The sequence below is a fragment of the Choloepus didactylus genome, chromosome 2, assembly GCF_015220235.1.
Source record: "Choloepus didactylus isolate mChoDid1 chromosome 2, mChoDid1.pri, whole genome shotgun sequence".
In the NCBI taxonomy this organism is placed as follows: domain Eukaryota; kingdom Metazoa; phylum Chordata; class Mammalia; order Pilosa; family Megalonychidae; genus Choloepus; species Choloepus didactylus.
Genome location: NC_051308.1, coordinates 9,655,535 through 9,679,246, shown reverse-complemented (window position 1 = coordinate 9,679,246; position 23,712 = coordinate 9,655,535). Strand labels below are relative to the sequence as shown.

Sequence of the window (23,712 nt, the reverse complement as noted above, 5' to 3'; positions counted from 1 at the left end):
TTAAAATTCATTTCAAAGGCACACAGTACAATAATTTAGGTATTTGATCCTAATTTGATGCTTTTTTGAATTCCATATTCTAAGTATCCAACAGCAAAAGAGGATTGGTAGTGGGGTTCCCAGGACCTTATCTGAAGTTATTTAGTCTGCATTTCAAGGACTGTTTTATTTAGGTCATTTTCCTCAGGGTAATGATATTAATATCAATGGAAAAGTCCTAGACAAATAATATTCTTGTCACACAGCAGTGTAAGCAGTATTAAATATAAGTCTGAGGAAAATGTTATTTAATCTCTATTAGAGAAACCAATATTCAAGACTAAGCCAGAGACAGTTTTCTTTTCTCAAGGTTTCTTTTTCTTTTAAAATTTATTTTTTATTTAAAAATTCCTTCATTGCTGTCTTGGAAAACAGGCCCCACAGAGAATTACTATTTCCAAAATGTTTATCTAAATTGTTATTAGAAAAGTGAGTTTTCAAGACATTCATTTTCTTCAGCATGGTCCTATTTATGATTTAAGTGTTTTTTTTTTTTCCTGGTTTAAAGAAAACACACTATACATGATTCTCCTATTTGTAAAATTGTTGCGGAAAAAAATATATGCAGGGTTAACTGTCTAAATCTTAGCAGATCAAAAAATATATATAAGCAACTGATTTATGTAGTCTTATAAACAAGTCACATTTTCCAAATAGAGATGAAACTGCATGCCAAATAATTTTATGTAGCGGGAATGAGGAAAAACAATTCATTGGAATTATACAGCTTATCTGTAGAGATATTACAAGATCCTCAAAAATAAAATGAAATTGTATTTAAAAAGTAAACTTCTATATTAAAGCATATTTGGTGGAGATAACATATGGAAAGTAGAAAAGAAAGTTCCATGGATCCAAGTACCCAGTAACAGGTTGTGACCTGAGATAAATTAAAGGACCACACAACGAAAACGTATTGCTAAGTTGAAGGGTATTACAAAACTGAATAAAAAACAAAGTCAAATAAATAATGAAGGCAAAAACAGGACATTCTGAAAAATTAAATTGGAAGAATTTTCACTCGGATCCTAGCCTACAAATGTGAGTTCTTCTTGTTCACATAGCACAACAAATACTGGAACCTACACTTTAAGTACTGTTGAAAAATACAGGGTTAAGCACAAGGTCCACATGATGGTTCATCATACCCATGAAAAGGAAAACAGCAGAGAGAGAGTGAGGGGGGGTGAAGAGACACACGCACACCCGCCTGCCCCAGCTAATGTATGACGGCAAGAGAGCACAGAACCAATTACACAAAAACTGGATTTCTTCATCAAAGCCGCCTCTTCAGCTAGCAGAGAGGTACAGCATTGTCAAGATACCAATAAAATATCCAAGGTTCTATAAGTCACCTAAAAGCAAAGAATGTTTTTCCTTTGGCACATGGACAATTTATTTTCATGTTGGAATCTGTTAAAAATTTACAGAAAAACTGCCTTGTTTCTTCAAGCCAGTTCAATAAAAGAGGTCTCACCACATGTGTGAAATAATGGCCACCCACTGCACCACCTTAGCAGAGTGTCTCCCACAATACAGAGCTATTTCTCTTCACAAATAGGTGGCAGATTCCTATTTGGAGAGGAAAATAGATTTTAAAAAATATTCTTGTTACATTTTAATATCTTCAGTGTTTATTTGCCTGCCTGCTTCTCTTCACAACATGAATTGCTTTGAGGGTGACAGAAACTAATGATCCGTGCAAGGCTTTAACCCAGGCCCCCCAGTGCTCTACCAGCTGTGCTATTAGGTTAACTGGCAAAATCATTCCCACTTCTTTCCCTGCTACTAGAGCATCCTATACACAGAGGCATATACAACAACATGTAAGGTTTTCCCCATTCACCCCCACAAAACCCTCTTAGCTACTGACTTAGTTGTAAAATTTCTATCTATCATTGGGAAAATTAGAGTCGGGGATGGATCTGATTAACCAGATGGTAGATGGGGATACAATGTCTGACCTTTCCTTATGCAAATCTTTTAAGTTTTAGTTGTAAATGTCAGCATCAATGCTTAGGGCAAAGGCAATTATATTTATGTTACTATGAGATGGAAGAAGCAAAAAAACTACTTTTTGGGCTTTCAATTCAGATCTCACCTGAATTATATGTACCTGATACTTACATTTATTATTATTTGTAAAGTGCTTTAAAATGTATAATTCAGATACAAGACCTCATTTGATCTGTGTAACAATCCACGAGACAGTCTGAGCCTTATTTTACATAAAAAGAAGTGGAGCCTTACTCAATAGTCCCAAGTCAAAAAACTAGTTAGTGGTAAAGCCTGCACCTAAACCTTGACTTCTGGTTCTGAAGTCCCAGCAGACAGAAATGAGAAAGAGCACACAAAATAAAAGAGCACATAAAATACTAGGCACTCGAGTTATGAAATGGAACAGGGGTCCAGGATCCTTGCCTCACAGAGCTTGGAGGGGTGGGTGGGGTGTTTGCCCCAGCAATGTATGTGTGTATTGAAAGGGTGCCTCAAATGAGAGGGGCAGCACCATGACAGGGCAGGCTTCAATCATTTGTTCACTTAGCAAACATTTACTCAAGTCCTACTGTGTGCAGGCTACCTGGGACCTAAAGGATTAGTAAAAGCTGGGACCTAAAGGGCAAGAGAACACAGGTGCGGCGGCACAAGTGTTCCTGTTGGAGAAAAGAGCTTATAAAAAGGTCTCAAGAAGTTCAGCGTGGCAGGAGACAGTGTGAAATACTGTTATGCCAAGACGTGAGACCAGAATGGCAGACTGAGGCTGGATGAGAAAGGACCTCATAACCAAGGAAGGCACTGCAAGGCTTTACCCAAAGGCAAAGGCGAGCTGGAGCTAGTAAAGGATTTTATGAGGGGAGGGGCATGAGGTGCAGACAGTGGTCTTTCATGGAGGTGGGAAACAAAACAAACAGAAGAGAACTGCGCTGTTATTGCTAAGTGTTATAAAATATAAACATAGTGAATTTACCTAAGATGGAGATGTTCTCAAGTGTTCTCACGTAAGAATACTGAGCTGATTACAAATGTCTTAATAAAATGAACTTCATTTGGCAATTAAAAAATTATTGCACATAACAAAAACTAACAAAATGATGTTTCTTTCAAATATTCTAAAATTTAGACTGACTGCACTTGGCTCTGGTGACAACCCTTCGCGGGCCTGCGGTCTGTCCTGTCATACATCTGTCTGACATGTCACAAAACATGGTATCTTCAAGGTGCATCCGGTTTGTAGCATGTATCAGAACCTCACCTCTGTGGGTGAATAACATTCCACTGTGTGTATATAATGTATTCAGTTAATCCTCATCCGTTGGTGAATACTGTGCTGCCTTGACACTTGGGCTATTGTGAATAATGCTGCTATGAACAGTGGTGTACAAAAATATCTGGTTGAGTCTCCATTTTTTATTTCAAAAATACTGAGAAGTGGGATTGCCAGGGTTATGTAGTAGGTCTATGTTTAATTTTTGGAGGAACTGCCAAATTGTTTTGCTCAGCAGCTACACCATTTTATATTGCCACCAATAATGTACTAGGGTTCCTATTTCTCCATATCCTCACCAGTACTTATTTTCTTTTTTAAAATAACAACCATAATAATGGGTATGAGGTGGTACTACACTGTGATTTTGATTTGCATTTCCCTAATGGCTAATGATACTGAGCATCTTTTCATGTGTTTGTTGGCCATTTGTATATCTTCCCTGGAGAAAAGTTTATTCAAGTACTTTGCCCATTTTTAAAATGGGCTGTCTTTTTATTGTTGAATTATAAGAGTTCTTTATATGTTTTGCATATTATACCCATATCAGATGTATGCTTTCAAATATTTCTTCCCATTCTCTTCATCTTTTCACTTTCTTGATATTGTCCTTTGAGGCACAAAAGTTTTAAATTTCAGTGATGTACAATTTATCTATTTTTCTTTTGTTGCTCATGCTTTTGTTGTCAAGTCTAGGAATCCATTGATCTTGAAGGTATGTTTTCTCCTAAGAATTTTATAGTTTTAACTTATATTTAGGTTGCTTATCCATTTCAAATTAATTTTGTATACAGTTAGGGAGATATTGTGCATGTGGATATCCAGTTTTCCAAGAACTGTTTTTTGAAGAGACTATTCTTTCACCATTTGAATGAACTTGGCACTTTGTCAAAAATCAATTCAACATAGACATGTGGGTTTATTTCTGAACTCGCTATTCTATTCCACTGATTATATGTCTGTCTTGTGCCATTACTGTACTATTTTGATTACTGTAGCTTAGTAATAAATTTTGAAATCGTAAGTGTGAGTCCTTCAACTTTGTTCCTCCTTTTTAAAGATGGTTTTGGCTATTCAGGGCCCCTTTTACCTTCCAGATGAATGTGATGATTACAAAGCAGACCGCTGAATTTTCATTGGGATTACATTGACTCTGTAAATTTTTAAGGGTGGTACTGGCATCTTAACAATATTAAGTCTTCGAAACCATGAGCACATATCTTCAAACCATGAGCACGTATCTTTCCATTTGTTCAGGTCTTCTTTAATTTCAGCAATGATTTGTTTTCAGTGTACAAGTCCTTTTCATTTTTGGTTAAATTTATTCCCAGATATTTTGTTCTTTTAGTTGCTTTGTAAATGGAATTGTTTTCTTTTCTTTTTTTTTTTTTTCCGGATTGAATCATTACTGGTATGTAGAAACACTACTGATTTTTGCATGTTGATGTTCTACCCTTTGCTGATTTTATTTATTAGGTCAAGTAGCATTTTGTAGATCATTTAAGATCATGCCATCTGCAAATAGGGATAGTTTTACTTCTATCTTCCCAGTTTGGACTTTCCGTCTTTTTTCTGGTGTAACTACTCTGCCTAGCACTTCCAGTACAATGCTGAATAGAGGTGGTAAAAGTGGGCATCCTTGCCTTATTGGTGATTGTAGGGGGAAATCTTTCATTTTTTCACCTTTTGAGTATGACAATAGCCGTGGGCTTTTCATATATGTCCTTTTATCGTATTTTGGAAGTTCCCTTCTATTCCTAGTTTTCTAAATATTTTTATTAAGAAAAGGTGCTGGATTTTGTCAAATGCCTTTTGTTCGTCAATTGAGATGATCATGTGGTTCACCCACACCGTCCCTGCTTCATCCTATTAATGTGATATATTACACCGATCGATTTTCTTAGCTAAACCACCCTTGCATTCAGGAGACTCATTCACTTGATCATGGCATATAATCTTTCTCATGTGCTGTTGGAATTGGTTAGCTAGTATTTTATTGAGGATTCTTACATCTATGTTATAAAAGATATTGGTCTATAGTTATTTCTTATGACATTTACATATCTGGCTTTGGTATTATGGTGATGCTGGCTTCGTTGAATGTTAATTAGGAAGTGGTCTCTCTTCTTCAATACTTTAAGAGTTTGAGAAGGATTGGTGTTAATTCTTCTTTGAATGTTTGGTAAATTTCACCAGTGAAGCAATCTGGTCCAGAACTTTTCCTTTTCTGGAGGTTTTTGATTACTCATTCCACCTCTTTACTTGTTACTGGTCTACTGAAATCTTCTATTCCCTCTTATTTTTTTTTTTTTTCCATTTTTATTGAGATTGTTCAGATACCATACAATTATCCAAAGATCCAAAGTGTACAATCACTTGCCCCTGGGTACCCTCATACAGCTGTGCATCCATCACACTTAATTTTTGTTCAATTTTTAGAAACTTTTCATTACTCCAGACAAGAAATAAAGTGAAAGATGAAAAAAGAAAAAAAGAAAAGGAAACTCTAAACCTCCCCTATCCCTAACCAACCCCCCTCAATTGTTGACTCCTAGTATTGATACGGTACGTTTGTTACTGTTTATGAAAAAATGTTGAAATACTACTAACTGTAGCACATAGTTTGTAATAGGTATATAGTTCTTCCCTATATGCCCCTCTATTATTAACTTCTAATTGTATTGTCATACATTTGTTCTGGTTCATGAAGTGATTTCTAGTATTTGTACAGCTGATCATGGACATTGCCCACCACAGGATTCAGTTTTATACATTTCCATTTTTTGACCTCCAACTTTCCTTCTGGTGACATATATGACTCTGAGCTTCCCCTTTCCACCTCATTCACACACCATTAGGCACTGTTAGTTATTCTCACATCTTGCTACCAACACCCCTGTTCATTTCCAAACATTTAAGTTCATCCTAATTGAACATTCTGCTCATACTAAGCAAGAGCATCTACATTTCTTCCACAAGGCAGGAGGGAGAGTCAAAGAAGGTAGAGAGGCAAAAGAAAGAGGAAACAAAAAAATGACAGCTAGGAAGCAGCAAAAGGAAAAATAACCTTAAATCAAAGTAGAATAAAGAATCAGACAATACCACCAATGTCAAGTGTCTAACATGCCTCCCCTATCCCCACCTCTTATCTGCATTCACCTTGGTATATCACCTTTGTTACATTAAAGGAAGCATAATACAATGATTCTATTAGTTACAGTCTCTAGCTTATGCTGATTGCATCCCTCCCCCAATGCAACCCCATTTTTAACACCTTGCAAGGTTGACATTTGCTTGTTCTCCCTCGTAAAAGAACATATTTGTACATTTTATCACAATTGTTGAATACTCTAGATTTCACCAAGTTACACAGTCCCAGTCGTTATCTTTCCTCCTTTCTTGTGGTGTCTCACATGCTCCCCACCTTCCTCTCTCAACCGTATTCATAGTTGTCTTTGTTCAGTGTACTTACATTGTTGTGCTACCATCTCCCAAAATTGTGTTCCAAACCACACACTCCTGTCTTCTATCACCCTGTAGTGCTCCCTTTAGTATTTCCTGTAGGGCAGGTGTCTTGTTCACAAAGTCTCTCATTGTCTGTTTGTCAGAAAATATTTTGAGGTCTCCTCATATTTGAAGGACAGCTTTGCTGGATACAGGATTCTTGGTGGTTTTTCTCTTTCAGTATCTTAAATATATCACACCACTTCCTTCTTGCCTCCATGGTTTCTGCTGAGAGATCCGCACATAGTCTTATTAAGCTTCCTTTGTATGTAATGGATTGCTTTTCTCTTGCTGCTTTCAAGATTCTCTGTCTTTGACATTTGATAATGTGATTATTAAGTGTCTTGGCGTAGGCCTATTCAGATCTATTCTGTTTGGAGTACGCTGCGCTTCTTGGATCTGTAATTTTATGTCTTTCATAAGAGATGGGAAATTTTCATTAATTATTTCCTCTATTATTGCTTCTGCCCCCTTTCCCTTCTCTTCTCCTTCTGGGACACCAATGATACGTACATTATTGTACTTTGTTTCATCCTTGAGTTCCCGGAGACGTTGCTCATATTTTTTTCATTCTTTTCTCCATCTGCTCCTTTGCATGTAGGCTTTCAGGTGTTTTGTTCTCCAGTTCCTGAGTGTTTTCTTCTGCCTCTTGAGATCTGCTGTTGTATGTTTCCATTGTGTCTTTCATCTCTTGTATTGTGCCTTTCATTTCCATAGATTCTACTAGTAGGTTTTTTGAACTTTTGATTTCTGCCATATACATGTCCAGTGCTTCCTTTACAGCCTCTATCTCTTTTGCAATATCTTCTCTAAACTTTTTGAATTGATTTAGCATTAGTTGTTTAAATTCCTGTATCTCAGTTGAAGTGTACGTTTGTTCCTTTGACTGGGCCATAACTTTGTTTTTGTTAGTGTAGGTTGTAATTTTCTGTTGTCTAGGCATGGTTTCCTTGGTTATCCAAATCAGGTTTTCCCAGACCAGAACGGGCTCAGGTCCCAGAGGGAAGAAATATTCAGTATCTGGTTTCCCTGAGGGTGTGTCTTCGAGAATTGCTCCACCCTTTGATGCCTCAGGTCACTGTGCTTTTCTGCCCAGCAGGTGATGCCTGTTAGCCTATAATTCTTGACTGGTGTGAGGAGGTATGGCTGTGTTCCCCCAGGCTCTGGGGTCTGGTTCTGAATGGAAAGGGCCCCACCCCTTTCCTCCTAGAGAAGACAGACCCCTCAGGCGGAGGTCATTAGCATTTCAGTGGTCTCGCTCTCTGCTTGTGGTGTCTCCACCCTTCCCCGAGTCACAGCCCTGGAAACTGAAAATGACTGGGGCTTTCTCCACTGAGCCAAAAAAGAAACAGATAGTCCCCTTCAGACCAGGTCCAAGGCAACCCTCCGGCTCTCCCAGGTCAGTCGTCACCCAAAGCCTCTGTCTGTTTTTTGGGGATGCGTACCTTTAGTGAGCAGTTCACACTCGCTACTTAAAACCCCAGCTGGAGCTCAGCTGAGCTGTGTTCGCTTGCTGGGAGAGAGCTTCTCTGTGGCACCAGGAGGCTTTGCAGCTCGGGCTATGGGGGAGGGGGTCTCCCGACCTGGTTCCGCAGGTTTTACTTACAGATTTTATGCTGTGTTCTCGGGCATTCCTCCCAATTCAGGTTGGTGTATGATGAGTGGATGGTCTCGTTTGTCCCCCCGCAGTTATTCTGGATTATTTACTGGTTGTTTCTGGTTTTCTGTAGTTGTTCCAGGGTGACTACTTAGCTTCCACTCCTCTCTATGCCGCCATCTTGCCCGAGTCTCTCTAATTGTCCTATTCCCTCTTAAGTAAGTTTAGATAACTTGTGTGTTTCCAGGAATTTGTCCATTTCACTTAGGGTGTCTAATTACCTGGTATCCTCTTACAATCCTTTTTATTTCTGTAAGGTTGTTAGTAATCCCCCCCCCCCCATTCATTTCTGATTTTTGTTAATGGCCATCTACTTTTTTTGTCAGACCAGGTAAAGGTTTGTTAATTTTATTACTCTTTTGAAAGTACCACCTTTGGTTTAATCGATTCTCTCTATCATTTATCTATTCTCTATTTCACTTGTCTCGGCATTACTCTACTTTCTTCTGCCAGCTCTAATCTGCTGTTGAACTTCTCTAAGGAATTACCTTGTTTCTGTTATTGTGGTCTTTAGCTATGTTTGATTCCTTTATATGATTTGCTTCTCTTTATTGGTATTCTCTTTTCATTCATCTATCATTTTCCTGATATCTGTTAGTTCTTTGTTCATCTATTCCTTTAAGTTTTTGAGCACATTTATAGACCTCTTTTTTTTTTTTTTTAAATTCAAGTCCTAGGTATGTAGAAGATCTGATCCTCCTCATGGTAGTTTCAACTGTTTTATTTTGCTCCTTTGCATCGGCCAACTCCTGTTTCTTTGCATGCTTTGTAATCTTTCATTGCACATTGGACATTTTGATATTTTATTATCTCTGGAATTTAGCCACTGAGGAGTCTGTTCCTAAAGCTTATATCCAGATAGCTTTATGACAGAGATTTCCTTGAATGCCAAAAGCTAGCCAGAGAGAGAGAGAGAGAGAGAGAGAGAGAGAGAGGGAGAGAGAGAGAGAGAAAACACGTGCGCATGCACACACCTTTTCTAAAGTCTTTGCAGGTTGTCCCGTGGGGGTGTCTAACACAACACGAGGTGAAAGCATATGGTCTCTTCTGAGTATGTGTCTTGGTCCTGGGCATGCACAGATGACCCTGAATTTCCCCATTTAAGCGGATCCCAATGTCCCCTTTCCCCTAGGAAACTGTTTCCTCTCATTAGCAGGTGCCACACTGTATGTGCCAAAGCCGACAATCCTGTGCTCCAGGCAGCTGTGATCTGACTATTCTACAGCTTTTTAGCTGCTCTGCGAGCCACCTCTATGAGTAGGGCAAGTCATGGGATGGCAAGTCTATGATGAGTGTTCTGATTCAGTCCTTTAGGCTGACATCAGAAAGCTTGGTACAGACAGACATGCATCCTAGTAAACAGACAGACATGCACCATAGTATGTGCACAAGGGTTACTCAACTCTCTCCAGGGACCTGTACTGGGAGTGTGGACTGTCTCTGTACTGTACTAAGAAGAGGGTGGAGGAAGGGCCAAAAGGATAACTGTGAGGTTTTCCTACCCTTTTTAAGCTGCCTTTTTCTTTATTTGATGCTTGCCCAGTAACTGAAATTCTTTCTGAAGCTCTGAGAAAGATGGTTCTGCCTGACTTTGCTTGCTGTTAAAGCTTTTGTGGGGCATGGAATTCTGGAGTGTCTTATTCTGCCATCTTGGTGACATCACTTCCCCAGCTCTCACCTTCCCAGTTTTTGATGAACGTAAGAATAGTTAGTAGACTTAATAGGAACTTACCAGTCTTGCTATACTATTATTTCCCCATGACTCACTTTGGCTTGGTCCACAATCACAGCCCAAAGGCAGAGTTTTGAAGCTGAAGAAATTAAAAACAGCTTTCTACAGTAAAGTCTAGATAGTGTCTGTTTCATATAATCTCTGATTTTAGTTTATTTTTATCTTTCATAGATCATAAAAAAGAAACCCTCAATTAAGAGCAGAGGCCAAATTAATCGCATATGGGGGTGGGGTAGAATATCATGAAGGTCTTAATACATTGATCTTCTATAGTTACACAGCATTTATTAGGAAAGTAATATATCATTTTATATTTCGTATGTGCACAGCCTAAATGATAAAAACACTGTTATATATAAAGGTAATTAGAAAGGTAGGATTAAGAGAACATTTTCCATTGCTCAGTCCACTCTATGATACGTGTCAGAATCTGCAGACTTACTGTCATACCTAAAACTGAGAATCAACACAAAGAGAAAAAAATTGTTTTGGAGTTTGTAAAAACAGAAAGGCATTTTAAACTTCACTTACAACTTTTTAATAATTATCTTGTTGTTCTCCTGCATTTTCTGTACTAATCTGTTAATCTGTTCTCTACAATTAAGTGTATAGGTCAATTAAAATATTCAATCATTAAAAATTTTTTAAACTAATTTTTAGTGTCAGTATCATTATGAGACCAGCTGGTAGCATTAAAAAGTTGTAGTAATTTTTTATTTATCTCCAACTAAATACCTCTGGGTTATAAAGAACATTTTTTTGGTGAGGGAGGAGTACGCTCAGCAATTCATTTTGTGCCTGGCCCCACGGTGGGAGGCTTCCACTCCAGACTGACACCATGTCTGCTCATTCATAGAAATACGTCTGGGAAGAAAGAAGGGCAGAGCAGGAGCTTCAATCGGACACAAGACCAAACTGATGACAGGGTTTTAGCAGACAGAAACACTCTCTGCTACAGCAAATTACCTGTATTAGGTAAAAGTGTAAGAAGACTTAATTAATTTGTTAAAGAGTTTAAAAACAAGAAATATTCTATTATTTGGTTGTTATATGCTTTGAAAAGATGTGAGTTCTTTGAATGGGTGGGAAAACTGAATTATTTTCAGTCATCCAGCTCAATCTTTGCTGCATATCTATTGAAAGCGAGGCTCTGGGGTAGACATAGGGATGCAGGGTATAAACAAGATTCAGCTCTGGCCCTTGGAAGCTCACTTTAATTCACAGTAAGATACCAAATTTATTTTAAGAGATCTCTTTTTTTTCCCCAGGCATCAAAAAAAAAAAAGCAAGAGAAAGATATGCTCTTAGCAAATACAATGTGACTAGAAATCTGATGAGGATTTCTATTCAGACTCTGAAAAGAAGCTAGAACGCACCATTAAAGGGAGGAAATAAAATTACAGTACCAAAGCAGTAAAGATTTAGGGTGATAGTGAAGGAAATAAATATAAGAATAAGGAAGACACATTCTATTCAATCAGTCTAAATAAAATATGTAAGTTTGAAATCTTAAGACTTTTTAGGTATAGAAATTGAGTCACCATTTTGTGGGAGCATACAAAAAGAACATCTAAATGTCTGATTGTATCCTATATGGTACATACTTTTTCTGGATAACAGCTCTCTTTATATTAATAAAAATTCAGCTACTGATAAATAGCACTCTGGGAAGATTAGATTTGAAAGATTAGATTTTTGTAATATTATTGACAAACAGCTGCCAAGAAACTAAACTTTGGCTGAACAAGATTTATAACAATGTAAATTTTTGTTATCTATTTTCTCCTTGTCCTCCAGCTGTAGAGAAAATGCAGCTAGTCTAGCTCATCTAATTTTAGTGCCACGGTTATAGTAAAAGCCAATTCTCAATCAGGCACAGTGAGCCAGTCATGTTCTGACTGCAACTCTTCCTTTTAAATAGCAGAGAGACAAAAAAAAATAAAAAATAAAAAATAAAATAAATTGTTGTGTAGGTTGGCAATGTGGACAAGAATGAAGGTTAGGGTGGTTGCTACTCAATAATTCTGGACGATTTCACCCAGAACACCTTTCATACAGATCTGACGGTCACAGAATGGGGCCAGAAACTGCCTCCAGCAACAGAACACATTTTCTAGCACATCACAGCCTTGTTGCAGCATCTATTCGGCTTACAATCCATGTCCAAAAGGGAAAGTTCTTAGTGGTTCGGTTTCAGCATATCTGAAGGACTAATTAAATCCTCATTACTACCTTGCAATTATTCAACTACTATGGGATTACACTAAGGAAGTCCCTGCTGGCACACTAGATGAAAAGGGTGAAATACCCTATGTTGATTCTGAGAATCTGGATCTAGTTCAGACCTTCAGAAAACCACCAGCATTAACATGAATATTTAACTAGATACCACTGTGAATATTCAAAGGAAATTCAATTAACAGGTTTTCAAAAAATTAATTCTGACCTCTCTATATCCGTCCAAATAAACATTTTTACCTAATTGCTAAATCCAATAAACTAGAAGGGCATTTGCTAGTTTCATTAAATTTAACATTTTGTATGGGTTAAACATGTGATCATTTTAATGTTAATAATAATTATACTTATTTATCTGCTCAGATGATTATTTTATTTCATTTCCTCCTTCACCAGCTCTCTTGGAAAAGAGGACAACACATTAATTAAGCCATTCTCTATTAGGATAGAACTAATCTAATCTTAGTAACTACAATTTCTCTTATCCTCTAAATACTTGCAAAATAAACAGAATTCTGCGAGAGTAACGTTACAGGGGTATAAGTGAGGATCAAATGAAGTAACAACTCTAAAAAGACGCTAGCTCCAGAGCTGGCCTGAGTAGGCACTCAGTGCAGGAGTGTTTCTTTTCTCCCTTTCCTCCCCACATCCCTGACCCACAGCACAAGGAGGTGCAATCCCACTGCCAAAGAAAAGGCGTTTGGTGAGAATCACCCCCCTGCTCGGCATCATTAAATTCTGTAATGTCTTCAGGAAAACCAGAGCCACATGAGGGTTAGTACAGAACAAGCAATTTATAGACAGGATATGAGATACTAGAGGGACTGACAAGCGCTCACAGTGCAGAGTCTAGAGAAACGAATGAAAACGCTTGTTCACACAGTTACTAAAACATATTTTAGTATTGTCCTAGGCGGTGGTTCTCAGATGTGGTCCTTGGACCAGCAGTGTCAGCATTGTCTGGGAACTTGTCAGAAATGCAGATTTTTGTACCTCATTCTCAGACCTACTGAATCAGAAACTCTGAGGGTGAGGCCTAGCATCTAATCCAATAAGTCCTCCAAGTGATTCTGATGCACTCTAAAGTTTGAGAAACACTAACTATTCTGTTATTAAAATGTATTATTGTATGTCTGAAGGGAATTCAGGTATTATAATTATACCTTCCATTTTAATAAAAAATTAAATATGCAAAGGAATTAGAAAATGATAAATTCATTTTATCTTTATAAACATTCAGTTCAAAACAAATGATATGTAGATAGGCTAACCCATCTTTTCATTTGCATTGCTTTCTAGATCAACTTACTGCTAATTTTTTAACATGTAAAGTAAGTGAAACCTTATAAATCTAATTGGAAGCAAATCATCATCTCTTCAACTCGTATAGAAATAATTATAAACATTAGGGTCAGGAACCCTTTAAATATCAGTTAACAAGCTGGCAACTTCTGCCTTCTGGGGATGGGGTGGGGTCAAAGAAAAGAAGTGAAGCCAAGTGGCTTCTTCCTAATGGGCTACGATGGGGATGGGGTGAGGTGGGCAGGCCTACACTGGCAGGAGTGAGAAAGTGGCACTGACACAGCACCAGATCGTGCAGTAGGTTGGAACCCCAGGTCTACATTAACCTGGAATAAAATCACCTCTGTTACCACCACCACCAAAAGTAGCTTTACTATTGAAGGGGAGAAAGAGATACGCAAATGGAGGTCCGAGGCCTCACCCAAGGCAGTGGTAACTGCATTCTTTAGTCTGAAGGAAAGACAGGCAGAACTGAGCTAAAGGTCAAAGAATTTTGCAGATGTGGGATAATGTGAGTGTTCAAACGATTTCAGGAATACACTCCCTTTTAGCATTAGTAAATCTGCAAGGCAGAAGGTCCAAGTTCATTTTTCTGGCTCTTGCAAGTTATGTATAACTTTTATGGTCCCTCAGTTTCTTTATTTGTAAATTCAGGTGACCGAACTATTTGATCTTTTAGATCTGTGTTTAATAGTTTACTATTAAACAGTATAGGACAAGTAATTGATCAAAACAGCTAAACACCCACACACAAACTAAAATATTTTAATTCATTAGGACAAATATCCAACTTACACGCATAGTTATTTTTACACAGCTAGACCAAATGCTAGCTTATAGTCTTGTATAATCTATGTTTCATGGTGTTATGTGGACACATACATTCTTTGGCCTAGAAGTGCCTAGAAGTGCTCCCAATCTGCAAGAATGAACCCTCCTTTTGTGCATTTGTTCTATGTAGGTTCCTGTTTATTTCTTTTATGTGATGAGAAAACATGAGATCCTTTTTTTTGTTTTTTAAATAAGAGATTAACATAGGTAAGCAAATTCATATAAACCTTTATATAGTCAAAACACAACAGGCATGTAAGATACGAACTGAAGACCAACCTCTTTCCTGTGGCATTGGTGACTGGCTCAAGGCAGGATGGGCACTGGATTCTGACTGGCTACCAGGTGGCTGAGGAGGCATCTGACTGCCTGTAAAACACAGGAGGGAGAGTGGGGGTGCGGGGACCCTTTGCATTAATACTGTGATTGTGCAAAACCAAGACATAGCTACACTTATTTAACCCTTATGATCACAAAAGGTACAGCCCCACACAGAAAAAGACATTTATCAAAAAAGTGTAATATTTTACCTTATTTTAGAGGGGAGGGAAGGAGGCAAAATGAAGAAGAAAATTCATAAACGTATTTAGCAAAAGACCTGCTAAAAAGTTCAATTTCTTACTGAATGACTTCTCACAATCACAGACATGAATCAATTTGCAGCAAAAATCTCCTGACACACAGTTCTTCAGTGAGTTTAACAAAATCCAAGAGTGGTGAATTAAACTCATCCTCCTGAGTTTAAATGAGTCCCCAGGTAGGCAAGGCATGCATAGCTACCAACAATTTTTCATTGGACACATTCAATCCATATAGATACATCGAAAGATTTTTTTAAAAAATCTTTGTATTTAGTCAATCAGAGAATTTAACATGAATTTAGGAGAAGGAAATTAAAGCATTCCATTACAAAACATAAAATATACTAGTGTATATGATCACTAAAGAAGGGAATGTTATTCTGTATCTCTTTTGCTATTTATTGTTAATATAGCACACTTCAAGCATCTATTTGATTTCCACTAACTTAACGTTTGCTCACATTGTAAACTCCTTGAGGCTGGAATCACGCCTTTTACTTTTTTTATCCCTCCATTAGCAAACAAAGATCAAATAAATCTTTGTTTTTTAATGGTCCTTAATCTGAGAATATGAATTAAAGGAAAAGATATTTACTATTTATATTGAGAAAAGAGAGACAGTGGGTCATGTAAGGGCAGGAGACTGGATTTTGAAACTTAAGAATCACTGGAAGTACCTGATTATCTCCACTCATTTTCTGGCTCAGAGGTCAAATACTAAAAAATATTACAGAATTACAGAAAGGCATTAGCCCAATCCTCAAGGCAGCACGAAGACTGGGCTATTTTACCTTCTGCTTTCCTCTTGACTAAAATAAAGTGGAAAGACAGAATGTCTTTTATATATATATATATATATATATATACACGTGTGTGTGTGTGTGTGTGTGTGTGTGTGTGTGCCCCTGTGCAACCTTCTGGTATGATAATCAAGTGATCATGCTAGAGCAAGCTCACTGTTTTTATCCCATTGGTCCTATGGGTTCCATAGTTCTGTATATTTCTAAAGAGAATCAGAAGTGAGTAGAAAAGGAAATCAGCGCACTGGAAATCACCATCAATACACCCTGTAGAGGTCACGACCCACCACAGGGCCAGAGATGGGGTCTCACAGAGGAACAACCAACCTCCATATGCCTACGAAATGTGCCTACAGGATGGATTCTGCATGCTGGCAAGCAGGTGTCTGCCCACTGCATTGCAGGTGAGGAAAATGCACAGGTCACAAGCTTCCCAGGGCCATCGCTGCATACTTACTAATGAACAGCTGCTTCTGAGATAGCCAGAGGGGCAGGAAGATGATTTTCAATATAGAAAACAGGTATGAACAGTTGTTCAAAATATTACTATAAAGTAATTCTCAAATTGTTTTCTGCAGTTTAGGCTCCTCACTTTTAGAGAAGAATGTAAAACTTATGAATGTTCTTTTGAGTGCTTCTGGACCCAACTGCCACTCTCATTCTCAGATAAAGTCAAAACCAAGTAATGGTGTAGACACACTGAGAAGCATGGTGCTGTGAAACCACTGGGAATTGCTCTCAGTTTCTGGGTTGGAAAAAAGACCAAGACAAAACAGTATAGAATTTGTTTAACCATTCATTTAGCCTTAGACATTTGTAGTAAATTAGTGTTAGTATGAAATAATTAAATGTAAATTACTTGAAAAATTGAAAAAACTGGAACATAAACTGCATGCTTTTTATCAATGTTAAATTTCTTGAATTGACAGCTGTATTTGATGATATATCTTTGTTCTTAGGAAATGTATGTGGACATATTAAGTGTTCAAGGAGTATGATGTATGTAACCTATTCTCAAAGGTTTAGGAGATAAACAGAGAGCATGTACAAATGTGGAAATTGTTAAAAGTTTATAAATCTGGGTAAGAGGTATATTGGAATTCTCTATATTGTTTTTGTATTAACTTTGCAACTTTCCTAAAAGCTAGAAATTATTTCATTATATGTTTTTAAAAAATGTAAAGTAAAAAATACATAACATTCTGAATCAAAACAATTTCAAGGGGAAATGCTGGTCACCAACTTAACTACAGATATACAAAAGCTGCTGTGTCCACTGTGGGTCACATGCTTCCTATGAAATACCCTAAGGCTCACGAGCTACAGTACATTTACAAACTGAAAGCATGCTACAGCCAAATACTGACTTTTAAGAATGTCACTGGGGAATCAGCTGCCATAAGACAGTAAAAGCTTACATTATAATGATCACTTCTGCATGACAGCCTGAATTCATAGACTCATGACAGTAAAAATAAACAGCAATTTTATGTTAACACAGGACACCACTACTTACACTGTGCATGCCTGAGGCACTGCTCTTAGGTAAAACAGCAAAAGTAAAAACAAAAGGCTGTACAAATTTATAAGATACGGTCACAGCCAAGAAGCACTCCTGGCTGTCTGGTGAAATTTGAAGACATATATCCCTTTAAAGCAATCAGACAATTCATCTGTTAAATTCATACTGTTAAAAAAACAAACAGGAGCCTTTTTGTGATTTGGACAGATTTGCCCAAAACATTTAAAATTCATTTTCTCTTATCTTCTTAACATTCCGACCATAGTTTCATAGTTAATAAGAAAAAACTTCATCCCCTGTAAACACAGGTATGAGCACAGCCATAGCAGATGATGAATGACTGAGAAATGTAATCTAGAAGACTCATTTGTGTCCACAGTCCATATCAAGAAGAAAAGTCAGGGCCCTTTAAAGCACCCAAATTAAGGAAATAACTTCAAAGCCATGGATTTTTGTGATATATATTAGTCTTAGGTAAAACCATTCAAAGCAAATTTGGTAATTACTTTAAAAGAGAATATTGCCATCCATAGTGAGCAAACTTCATGAGGAACTTAATTAAAACTGAGTTTTTAAATAAGTCCAATGTTTTTCCCTTGCCTATGTTGATAATAATGTAAGCACAATGGAAAAAGATGCAACAGGAAAAAAACTATACTGTGCATTAGAATAAATTCACCATTTTATACCTATGCATTTATTCTCTAATGACCACGTACACAACACTGTTCAAAATGTTACTGCAACAAGTAAGAATGAAGCATTTATAAATCACCTGAACTTTTACTTTTTGTTGACTTAAAAATGTCATTATAAGTCTATACTGTGATTTTTAACAACCAGTAAGTTCTGTTTCTTTTAGACAGATGATGTTAATATTCCCTTAGCTCTTATTTTACTTCTGTATTTATTGTCTGTCTCCTCTCGCTAGAATGTAAGTTCCACGAATGCAGAGAATTCTATTTTGCTCCCTGCTAGATCCCCTGAACTGGACACATAGTAAGCATTCAATAAATATCTGTTGAATAAATAAAGAAATTGCTTGGCTGATTACTCCAGGAACAAAGCTCAGAAAAATAGCTATTTGGATCGCTACAGGTTATCAGAAATCATGTAGTTTCATCTTATGATTCCAGATCAGTAATAGGCACTTTTTCAAAAAATTGCCAGACAGTAAATATTTTCGGTTTTGCAGGCCACATGTTCTCTGTCGCAACTACTCAGACTGCTGTAGCATAAAAGCAGCCACTGAACATATATAAATAAAACAGAAATAAAACTTTATTTATAAACACAGGAAATAGACTGGATTTTCCCCGCAGATTGTAGTTTGCTGAGCCCTGTTCTAAATAATATCGGTCAAGAAACATTCAGGAACACTCGCTCAGTAAGTCTGTGAACATCAAATGGTATTTAATAACGAGCATTGACATACAAACCTGACACACTCCCCCATATTTAATACGGAAGCTGTGGCAGCCCCTGGCCTGAACAGAACAGGCCTGCGGACCTTGGCACACAGCAGTCTGCATGACCTAATGTTTAACTATCATCTTTGTAAGCCAGTAAAGAGAAAAAGGGTAAACTGTAACTTTAAATGGGATGTAAGCAGTAGGTGAGAAACTCTTGGTCTAGAATGTTACTCTAGTCTACCTGCTTCCTGGCCTTCAAGTGTTACCTCTTTTGTGGTTATTTACAAAGCCCCATCCTATAATTCTTTCCTTCCTGCACCACCCCCATGTCACAGGATGCTCTCTCACCCTTAGGAATATCTTTGTCTTAAACTCTATAACTGGCTCGCTGTCTTCTTTAAATCTTTAAATCCAGTGGCCAACTTCCCCGTGAAAGCGGTACCTGCCCGATGAGCAAAAAGCTGTTTTGATTTCTGCTGCTTTCTGCCTCCCTGTGAGTAAGCCCCAAATAAAGTTCATGTTTCAGAAAATGCTTGGAGTCTTCTTTGGCCTTTTGACTGGCAAAGCTCCCTAAGGGCTGTGACAGAAGCTTACATAAATAAATGTCAGTAACAGAATTTCATTTATGTCCTCTCCAAACCAGATATAGTATAGGATGCTTTGGGTCCTCAGCATATAATACATGCACAGTTCAGGACTTAAAATAGCAAGTGTAGTTATTTGGCAGGTACATTTTTAGCTAAATGACTACTTGCAGTTTTCTTTTCCCAATGCTTTTTAGTTTAGACCAAAACAAACAAATCAAAAGTGCTTATCAGATGCAATCATGTGTAAGTTTATACTCTACTACTGTTGTGCTGGGATGGCAGAGAATAAGCATGAGATGAACAGGCTTTCCACATTAATCCCTTACTGAGGCTAAAACTTCCCTGGATTATTCCTTTCTAAATTACAACAGCATACAACTATAAGAACTTAAAAGAACAAAGACACTAACTCTGAACTACAATAGCCCCTGGCAAACCAACCAGGGTAACACTGTGCTGTCTCCATATAATTTTAAAAGGCACAGAAATACCAAGAAATTCCATTTTTTGAAAGTTGTAATAGCCAGAAGAAAAGTACTTCTTTTCACACAGCGGCAGCTAAAAGATCAACCAACCTAGTTTTTTGATGGTTTTAGTTACCCAAGATGTAATACCGATACAATTAATCAACACAGCAAACCTGAAATGACAGACATTATTTGAGCTCAATGTTAGCACCAGGAATCCATTCTGTCCCCTCTCCACCTCTAATTTTTCTACTGTAGTTAACTTTTTGCAAGTGAATAAAGAAACGAATAAAGAGGGAATAACATCCAGAATACATAATTCTTTGTCTTATATGTTCTCAGATAAATTGGAGATTGTTAGCTTGAATATACAAAATGAAGGGGGGAAAGAAAAACCTTAGTATTTACTGTGTAGAAGGCAGTTCCCTAAATGATATTCTTTCATTGGTAATTCAAGCAATTTGCTTCTTGTAATTAACGTGAAATGTTATGTTAAACGACACGTTAAACCACAAGAAACCTGGACAATGTTGTTGGCCGATTCTTCCTTAGGATGGAGATCATGAGGTGTTTATTGAAAAAGACTTGAGTCTTATTCATAAATTCCTTCAAATTGACAGGGGTAACACTGGTCTATTGCTGGAAAAAGTAGGATCTGACAATTCACGTGAATTAAATTACTGGCTGTGGTTGTTTAGAAGTGTAAGAACAAACAAGGAATACTTTGTCACTTTGCAAATAACTCTATCATAATCAAGTTCTTTCCCTGGAATAGTGCTACAAAAAATATTTCACAGTTTCAAGCAATTAGCTATTGAATCATTCCTCTAATCTTCAAGAATTCTTGATGATAATTCCTTTAGCAAGGAATTTAAAAAAAATTGTAGAAATTATGGCTACCAATTACTGATACATCATGACCAAGATCAACTTCCATTTCGCACTTCTCTCTGAGTATTATTCAATTCTGCTACGTCCAGGATTAAGACACCAGTTGCTTTCTTTCAAATACTTAGTCTTGCTTTCTGCAGATTATGGAAATCAGCTCTCTCTTGAATTGTTAAAGCAGAATCTGGTTCTCACCCACTAGAGCCTGATGTTGCTGGTCTTCTGAAGGATGTATTTCTTAGATACCTGTTTTCACAGATGTTCTCCTTTAATTTGAAACATGAAGTACTGGTTAGGATCTTTTGTTGCACCATGATAAATGACAAGTAAGATTTTCTTTAGAGATGGCACTGGTGGGTTGCATGGTAGATTCCGTGTCTGTGGAAGCCATGTAACATTTTATCAAAGATAGCATCCAAACTAGAGTGTGGTAAGATGGCACAACTTCGCAATGCAAGCAGCAAGGATTTCACTGCTCATTTCCTTAGTAAAGTTTAAAGACCTGCCTAATGCCTAATAGTGTGAGTGAAATACGAGTTTTTCATAATCCATAAATTGATCAAATGGCCTAGCCTTATGCATTTATAGAGGTAGAAAATCCACAATTTATTTTGAGTATAACTTCTTCCTATTTGGTGTGTCTTCTATTTTCTTCAAGAAAGGAAAAAAAAAAAATTTTCTCTTACTCCCAGAATCCAAGAAGCAGGCTGACTGACAACAACTTCAATATGCTCTAAAGTCAACATTTAAAATACAGAATCTGCTCAGGTTCCCAGCATCATGGTTCTATTTAACAGTTCATCTGAAGTGCCTGAATACGCACTCACAGTGCTCACTATAGTTCGGGGTGTGTGTTGTGTGTGTGTGCATGCATGCATGTGCACATTATAAAGTGGCTCTCACACTCACCAGATCATCCTGTATTTGGGGTATACAGAAGAAGGGGCAGGAGCTCTGAACAGGCTGTCAACACAATACTTTGTGAACTAATTCTCCTCAAATTAGAGCACTATAAAGCAGAAAGTAACACTCTTCCTTACCTCCATCTTCCAAATGGCAACATGTTACCACAGCAACTTGAAATCCCAAACTTTAAAGAGTTCAGCTTGAGTCCTGCAAGGCAAACCCTTTCATTTCCTATGGCTCAAATTTTCACCCAAAATAGGGCTACTAAGGTTTGACTAACCCTCCCCCAAGGTACTGCAAGCTGTTATTGTACCGTTAGGTCTGACTATAGAGACAAATCAGTACTTCACAGGTGTGTCTAACTTCTGTACTCTTGAGCTGTTAAGGGAACAAGGAAATTCCCAGGATTCCCTGAAACAGACAGAATAAGAGGTTCCCATGTATCCTTAACTGGAGATACCTTCCTTCATGGTAAAGAAAGTTACAAAACTTGCTGGATTTAGGCTTTTCAGCTGTTCTCTCCACATGGTTTCTAGGTTAAGGGTCTCTCTATTAATCTTCCTGAGTCCAAGATAGCATAACTTCAAAGGGAGGTTAGTAGATGACTGAAAAAACAAGTGAATATGATATATTCTATGTAAGAATTATTTCCTTAAAAGAGACCTACTACCAAAGCTTTCTGCTTTGTTTGCTTTTACAAAGAACAACTTGTTATAATACATAATTCATCCAGACCACTAGGTTCAAATCAGAATTTTTCCAATTGCCCTCTTTTCTTTCATTAATTAAGTACACTATAATTACATAATACCTTTCACATAGTCTTACCACTCGAAACTTACTAGAGCCCTTTTGAGTAGACACTTGTCTACAGAGAACTTGAGGCACAGGAACTAAAAAGGCACACTACAAGTCAAGTCAGAGACCACCAGGCAAAAACACAGACTTTCAGACTTTACCATGCAGGTCGTTATATACTTTCATTAAGGATAAAACACTAAAACGTTTAGGCAAAGGAGATTCTCAGTTTTAAAATATAGTATTCTTCGTTTGGACCGTTCTCAGGTGGGTGAAAGGCATGGTTTCTGATTTTACTAAGGCATGATTGCAATCCTGCCCCAAACCGCAAGTGGCATGAGCAACATGGCCCAACTCCATTAGATGTTCTTCACTTCCCAGTAACTCTGGTGAAGTGAATGAAAACTGTGTTTCTTTGTAGAAAAAATGGCCATTTAGTTAGAGACAAAACTGGATGTGCCCAGTACAAATACTTCCATCTTTGGGAATCTTGAGGCTCCCAGAAGGTATCCCTTGTGAAAGTCAAAGATGCGCTTGTAATTTACAAACTTATTGTCTCTATTCAGCACTGTCAAAATAAACATCCTTTTCAATAGCTGTAAAGCTGAGGTGTACAATTCAATGGCTTTCTGGGTATGAAGAAATACCTGTGGGGAAGGGGGGTGGGGTGGGTTTCTATATATGTTTGGCTATAACACAGCTCACCTACCCTTCACCAGGAAGTCTAGATCCACAGCCCTCAATTATCTCTAAAAAAAGTGGCCGGTTCTGCACTTCATGCATGCAGAAACCCAGGCATAGATGTACAAGAGCTACTAGCTTAGTCTGCTCTAATCCTTGCTTTGACGGAAGGCAGGAGGCCGGGGAGGGGAACCAAATAGAGCAGGCAGTTTATATTTCTCTCACCAGGAGAAATTAATAAAAACAAAACCTAATTTCCTCCTCTCATACCCATTCTTATTCCTCCTCAATATTTTTCCTCTTTCTAAGATTCCTTTTTTGTTTGAGAAGCTTAATATTTGGCTGCCTTCAGAAGAAATGGGTATAGTGACAGATGAAAGACTTGTATTCACCGTATAATTCAGAATAAGGGAAAAAACCGACTGCTGTGCATTTAAGATTCTAACAACCTTGCAATTTTGTATAGTCGTTTCCCCCACCCGTTCTTTTGAAGAAATCTGCT

The 23,712-nt window shown here is 37.6% G+C and overlaps 1 protein-coding gene across 8 annotated transcripts in view; it reads right to left on the bottom strand.

Moving 5' to 3' along the window:
- ARID1B (AT-rich interaction domain 1B) overlaps nt 1–23,712 on the bottom strand; it is a 510,581-nt gene that overhangs the window by 100,215 nt on the left and 386,654 nt on the right. For 7 of the 8 annotated variants that reach the window (XM_037820294.1, XM_037820340.1, XM_037820304.1 and 4 more), the window contains one exon: nt 14,848–14,937. The exons of the other annotated variant lie outside the window; for it this stretch is intronic. In XM_037820294.1, coding sequence (XP_037676222.1) covers nt 14,848–14,937 — 90 coding nt within the window. The remainder of the gene's footprint in view (nt 1–14,847; nt 14,938–23,712) is intronic. 8 annotated transcript variants of the gene reach the window in all.